General features: G+C 33.1%; 1 protein-coding gene across 1 annotated transcript; it reads left to right on the forward strand.

Annotated features, from left to right (window-relative positions):
• Positions 1 to 1,407: 1,407 nt before the first annotated feature.
• Positions 1,408 to 6,766, forward strand: LOC148608435 (uncharacterized; the record flags this gene model as incomplete). Its single annotated transcript, XM_088543587.1, has 4 exons — positions 1,408 to 1,647; positions 1,960 to 2,101; positions 3,948 to 4,219; positions 5,674 to 6,766. Coding segments are annotated over 4 exons (1,671 nt in total), but the record flags the coding sequence as incomplete, so codon positions are not given.
• Positions 6,767 to 7,769: the final 1,003 nt, after the last annotated feature.

A 7,769-nucleotide genomic window follows, 5' to 3' on the forward strand; every position in this document is an offset into this window, starting at 1 on the left:
ACAACAAAACAAAACAAAACAATGAGTTTATCAGAAAGGCTTTTTCAATTCAAGAGCAAATTTTCTACGGTTTATTTATATATTGGTGTATAATTAATTTCGATTTATTTTATCTTGAATTATGCGATATTCATATGATCACTTATTGCAGTGAGTGAATTGGATTGGAATAATAACGAATATTATACCTAATGTTGAATGAAAATGAGTTTACTCTAGTCGCAATTACATGGCTTGTTACTCTTGGAATGCAGTCTTTAAGCTAGTTTTGCAGGGATGTGTAATATTTGTATGTTTATTTCTGCTGTTCAATTTTATCTATGGCAACACAAATAACAAAAGAACAGACGAACTATATGAGAACTATGAACTCAGTTATGCAAAAGGGGAAGGAAGCCGTAAAAATAAAATTTGACAGTGAATTTCATCCTGTGCTGTTGCAATCTGAATTAAGGCGTAAAAGATCAAAATGAAAAGACTTGAAGAAGAAACGAGTGATTAATAGTGAACAGTGGAACTATTTGTTTCCACATTCCGGTAGGTGTCAATTCTTACACTAGTTAATCTAGAGGGAGAGTACAGCAGTATAAGGAATGAAATAACCATGATAACGCAGGTAGGAACGGACATGCCACGAATCATACGACCAATCATAACTGATCTATTTAAACATATTTCTTATCTTTGACATTTTTATACATGTAATGGGTTGTTTAAATTTATGTATTGTAGATTATTAATCACGTATGACACTGAAGATAAACCGAATAAATCTAAAGTTTTTTTTTACTGAAAACATACACACATTTATTAATTAAACGGTTTCACATTTGAAACTGCAATTATGCTATAACTCAAAAAATGAGTGGTTAATTGAAATCATTTTATTCGTCCGTTCGTTTTTCAGTCCGCCAAACAAAATTTGTGTTTAAAAATCTAGGCTCCGAATAGACAGATTGATTTCAAACTGTACATGTGTATGTGGCTTTATATACAATGCTAATATGGCATTCGTTTTAAGTTATATAAGTCTTTATTTAATTCCTATGCGACTTTACGTATACCTAGCACAACAGAGAGTTCTACTTCATGCTTTAAGTGTGCATATTTGGTTGTTACATTATACCTAAATACATTTTTACCGCACTCTTTTCATACATTTGTTAGCCTTTAATTAAAAAAAAAAGGTTTTACTCTTACGGGACTACCTTCGTCAAACATGTTTGACATAAACTTGATGGTATGCTTATTAAGAAACCTTACCAATATCTTCAACATTCAAGACAGTCTACCAGAGGCAAACGATACATCGGAAAGTGCGGATGTGTCCAGTGTTAAATACTATAGAAATACCGTAGCACATTACAGCACTCTTTTCATACATTTGTTAGCCTTTAATTAAAAAAAAAAGGTTTTACTCTTACGGGACTACCTTCGTCAAACATGTTTGACATAAACTTGATGGTATGCTTATTAAGAAACCTTACCAATATCTTCAACATTCAAGACAGTCTACCAGAGGCAAACGATACATCGGAAAGTGCGGATGTGTCCAGTGTTAAATACTATAGAAATACCGTAGCACATTACAGCAATGCTGAACTTTCCGAAAACGACTTTAATGTTTACCGGGATGACATAAGCAAGGTATATGGCCATGCGCTCCTTATTCGCACCCAAAATGTTTTTATTGCATATATCGAATGAGTGAAAACTTTCATCTGTGAAATCAAGATATGGATACAATAGCATTCTGATAGGATTACATCTTTACATTTTTACATTAGAAAATAAAAAAAAGAACAGCTTTCATTCGGTGATGGAACTGTACATATATAACCAAAGTTTGAAGGAACCCCCTAAAATTTAGCCTCTGCATTTATGTTGAACTGCATTTACAAATGGTAGAGATGGATGATACTGGTGTTTAAATGTAATATGTTTTAACTCTTTTTTCAGGCGGTAGAACGACTAGAGGGTAAACATTTTGCTAAACAATGTACAGATTTGAAAGTTGCATTATTGGATAAGAGAATTATTGATATCATTGTGGAAGTCAGGTCTGGAAACACCTTCAATATAAATCATTACCAGAAGGAATAGAAGGTTTGTTAATTGGTCAACAACAAATATTTCTTATGATTAACTTTCACGGTATCATATTTATACTACAAGGAAAAATGATCCGTTGAATTTTAAAAGACCTTTTTCTCTCTCAAAATTTGACTATAGCGAGATTGTAAATCAAGAAAACAGATGAAACACTGAAAATCTTGAAAATCTTGAAATCAATACACATACAGACACTCCCTAGGGGTAAGAAACTATAAAAGATATGTCAAATGCCCCCTTTTGATTTTCTACACACACAAAAAGTGACCCTTTAAAGTGACTTTCTTCTTAGAAAATTATCCCAAATCAGAAATGAGGGACCCACCATCCTTGCCGGTAAAAAAATTATTGTAAATGTTAAATCCTGGTAAGTCGGCTGTATAATTCTATACCTGTTTTGAACATGGCGCTCTATTGGATTGTTTGATGGTCCAGTGGAATGAAAAAATAAAGGAAATGTTTCTTTATTCACTCGTTACATATGGTAGCATATGAAAAGCCAAAACGTATTCAAAACTAGATTGACATAACATGGGGTCACGTGACCTTTCATGCCAACTGGAAGACGTATTAGCAGTTTCGTTTTCTGAATGTCATATTATACATTAATCTATGTAATAAGGTCTTGTCTTTTAATGCACATTTCACATATACTACTTTTTAAAATAAAATTCCATCATTATGCAAGAAATCAATAAGATTGACGAATTGGTTATATCTTGTACAGTAAGAAACGGGCACTACTCGTTATGATGAAGGATCTATAATAGTATTTAACGTTTTGGTATTGTCTTTCCAATGAAGATATGATTTTTTTGTCAAACAAAATATGTTCAATTCCACGTCTTACCGGATTGACAAACTACCGCACTTAACACTCACTAGCTGCAGAGGTGTAGCTCATTTGACATACATGAGTAAATGTATCGAAGCAAGTCAAAAGAGCTAGGTCGAATGATTCGCGACGGTATTTTTTAAATTGCAGTTCCATGTGGTAATCACACTATCATCATGTGATGACGTTGAAATTACAAAAGATATATTTCATACATCAAATATGTATTTCTTTTGAAATCTATAACTAAATTATTAACTCGGTGTTATTTTTTTCGCATTATTTATGGCTATGTAGTATCAAGTTCAAGACCAAGTTTTCCGGCGTTTTTATAAATATAGTTTATTTTGTCCCATGTTTTATGGTGATTTTGGATTATCTGAACTTAATCTGGGTATTTTGGATTATATGCCACTATTTTCGCATTATTTACTTTATTTACACCATGACACTTTGTGCCCAAATTTAAGCATCCGATGACACTCCGTTTTTTGTATACGTTCAAACTGTTAGTGCTTTATTAATCTTAGTATTAAATCTTGTTTCCATATCCTCAGTTGTTATATATATATATATTATTCGGATTGCTACATTGTGTTTTTGTGAATTGTAATTTGTAAGAAAGCCTCCATTATAGTTTTTTTACTTTATTTTGGGCTAGCTTCTATTCTGTTTTGGTTAATTTCAAGGTAGGGATATGGATATGCGTTTAGCTTTGACTCAAACTATTGAAATAACCTTGACTTACCAGTGCACAGTTTGCAACAAACAACACTGTCTCAGTTAAGCAAGTGGGGTCATGTGGAATGTGCTTCAAAACAAACAAAAATAAATAAATGAAATTGAGGTTATTCACGACACGTGATGAACTGTTAAACTTGTTTTACTTACCTATATGGTTCTTTATATATCAGTTAATCACGAAAGGATCATTCACATAATATAGTTGGTACTTTTAATAGTTTGAAATATTTTACATCAGGGTTTTTTTATATTTTAGTTATATACGAGAGCATATGGAAGGAGTGGAAGGAACAAGAATATTTAATAGTTCTGACAACAGCATTAGGTTGTGGAATACAATTGGTAGAAGCCAATGATATTGTTTTAGTTAATGGTCCACCAGGTTGCGGAAAATCTACCCTTCTTAGTCATATTGATATGACATTAGATAAAAAAGATTACATCGTCATACCCTGCTGTCATTCTCCCGAGGAAATAATTCACTATTATAACTCTGATTTCAAGCAACTCTTCATATTTGACAATGTTGTAGGAACACACGCTGCGGACTCAAACATGATTAGACAATGGCGTCATTACACCAGTGATATAATACAAATCATAGAGAAAAAAACATGCAAGATAGTTGTTTCATCTAGGAGTCACTTATCAGAAGAAAGATGTTTTAACGCTATTGCACTCTTCTCTAATCCTAAATATGCATCAACATTAGATCTTTTAAGTGGATCATATACTTACACTTGAAGAAAGAGTTCAAATCGCTGAAAATTATTTGGAGCCACGTGATGTAGATGTCCTTAAACAGAACAATTTACTTGACAAATACACATTCTTTCCATTACTGTGTTATTTATATTACAAAAAACAAGGATAATTCAAAGGCTAGTATAAAGGACTTTTTTCAAGTCCTATACAGACAATTTTTAAAGAGTTAACTGGCTTCATGAATGAACCTGACCAAGCACTCTAGCTTCATTGTTTGTTCTTGTTGTGTTTAACAACAATTTCAATTCGACTGAAAATCGAGGTAACCTTAGGGGAGTATTGCGTGAAGTAGGTGAAAAATTCGTGACCACGTCAGTATTTTCAACAGCAGCGCTGACAAGTCAGCTGGATTGTTTAAATGACACATTTGTAAAAAAAGTCAGGATCTTATTACTGCAACAGATCATGACAAGATTTATGATATTCTTGTCAAATTTTTAGGCAATGAATATTTAGATTTACTCATCGAAAAAGGTCATTACATGATAATACGAGATAGATTTTAAATTCAGCATAGTGGTCATGAAGTTGAAAGCTTCACTGAGTTAGATATACAAATTTAAGTTCTTCAATAGATTAAGAAATGATATACTGAATGATCAAATGATGTTTTCAGAAACACACAACTCAAGTGCACCCAGTGTTTGTCGAGTTTTATTGAATATCTAAATCGGGATTCTGCAATTTTTGAGCATCTTCTACTTTTGTCGGAGACGCCTAAAAGTCCTTTGATCATAGCAAATGAACTTGCTTCAGCACCGCTTGTTAACGTTTTGATAATTAAGGGATTTCGACTGAATATACGAGATGACACAGGCAAGACACCATTGTATACCGTTTGTTTTTTTTAGAAAGTTTGGATATTGTTAATGTGCTTCTGTCTAGCAATGCCGATTCTGACTTAATTGGTCCAAAAGATAGATCCCCACTTTATGCTGCAGTTATGTCTGGATGTATTGACGTTGTAAAACTATTATCATCATACGGTTGTGATGTTAACAGAAGCGACAACAAATGTGTTTCGCCGTTGTTACTCGCTATAACCTTAGGCCACTTCGATATTGTTAGTTTTCTACTAGATAAAAGACAGTGTAATGCAAGAGCTTTAGCTGAAAGTAAGATATCACCTTTACACACTGCAGCGCTATTTGGAAGAGAAAAATGCACTGATTTGCTACTGCAGCATAACTGCGATCCAAACATTAGTTTTGAGTTAGATGAAACCCCCTTGTATATTGCATGTGGAAACGGTTGTGCACCTATTGTGTGGTTACTTCTTGACAATAGTACTTATCTGTAGCCGACGCTCTGAACATAACGACCAGACCTTTGCTTGGCAGGAAGTAAGCAATCTGGCAATACTGTATGATCCGATATTCGAGTATTTCGGTATGAAAAAAGAAAATGTAACTGAGTTTATCAAAAGAACCCAAACTTTTGGAAAGTCTGAGGAGAAATTCCGAAGATTGTTCGATCCAAGGAGATTATTTACGACTGAGATGCTTGACGAATCTCCTCTTTATGTTGCTGCTAACAGCGGATATATAGAAGTAGTTAATATATTACTTAGATATAATGCAGATATAAATTTGTGCAATAATAACGACGAAACACCACTGTTAGCCGCAATACTAAACAATCATAAGGATATTGTAGAGTTATTATTAGAACATGACGCAAATCCTAATATAACAACTAAACAAGGCCTATCCCCTCTCCAATTCGCTTCCGTTCATGGCCATTTTGATTTAGTACAAATTTTGATAAAGGCAGGTGCATGTTTAGATCACCGTGATAATCAGCTTGAAAAATCCCTCTTTAAAGCGTCGAAAATTGGGAATATCAGTATTGTGAAATTACTATTGAATAATAAAGCCAATCCGAATATTTGTAATCAGTTAGATGAATCACCACTAATTGTGTCTTGCGAAAATGAATTTGATGACATTGTCAAGGAACTGTTGTGTAACAATGCAAATCCAAATTTATACAATGATAATCTTACTTTACCAATACACATAGCGTCCCAAAATGTTCGGGATTTAATTTTCTTGTGCAAGATGTTTCGAGAAACATCACCAGAAGAAGTTCAAAATTACACTGAACAGGCCGTGGAAGGAGTATGTGATAATGTAAAAAAAAACACGAGAACATTGCGCGAATTCTTACATACAAACGTCAAAATAGTAAAAATGTTATTACCGCTTACTCATTTAACAGATGCATTATATTGATAAGTAAGAATAAGATTTGTGGTATTATTTTTGTACCTAGCCTGAAGTAGTTTGACAATTAAAATTTTTATCTGAATCTATTGCATGTTTGAATGCCCATCCAAATATTAAGTTTGTATACAAAAGCTAAATGAGTAAATAAGTAATGATAAACTGTACAAATGAGTTAAAATCTGTAGACACATATTGCCGAAAATAGAAAACTTGGCTTTAATTTATAATTCGTCTATGTATTTGAACATTGCAAGTTATATGGTTTTAAACGTGTATCAAATTTACGACATCAAAAGAACTTTGTTATACGAAAGACCTCTAAACAGATAACAAAATTCCTCTAAACAGATAACAAAATACCTCTAAACAGATAACAAAGATGTTTAAGAATGACAACGTAACCAGTATTCTAGCGGAAATCAAGTGACAAATACCAGATATGGAAAACAGACACAAACAAGAAAGATTATGAAATAGCCAAAACAATACATACAAAGCAACGGTCTACGAGTTCATTATGACGACACCGACACTTTTGTTGTGATGACTTTAATATTGCAGCAATATAACCCTGTTCCAGAAGACTAATTGTAATAAGTCTAGCGAGATAGATGACAAAGATAAAGCAAATTTGACAATACGGAATAAACAGTCATCGGGTTTGTCGTATAGTTAAGTCAATAGTTTTTCTTTACCATCGATCTCTATGTGTAAATCAAGATATGAGGCTGATTTCACAATGTCTGTAGTATCCTTTATCTCAAGCTCTTTTGGGGTAGATGCTATGTATAAAATCCCAGAAACTAGATTGTTTAACGATAAAACGTCATCCATGTAAAGGATCTAGCTGAACGATGTTCATTATGTTGGATCAGATCAGCTATAAAGTCTGGCTTATAAGAGTGAAGGAAAAGGTAAGCAAGTAGAGGAGCACGATTTGATTCCATTGGAATGCCGACTATTTGTTGAAAAAAAAAAAACAAAACAAAAAACAAAAAAAACGCCCACCAGCATTTTGAAAGCATCTTCTTCGGTATATTTGGGAGATGATTTGGATTTTCCTTCAAAGTATGAGTAATCTCTAC

Source organism: Perna viridis, chromosome 9 (genome assembly GCF_037379345.1).
Source record: "Perna viridis isolate PV_CMFRI_1.1 ecotype Kerala chromosome 9, ASM3737934v1, whole genome shotgun sequence".
NCBI lineage: Eukaryota > Metazoa > Mollusca > Bivalvia > Mytilida > Mytilidae > Perna > Perna viridis.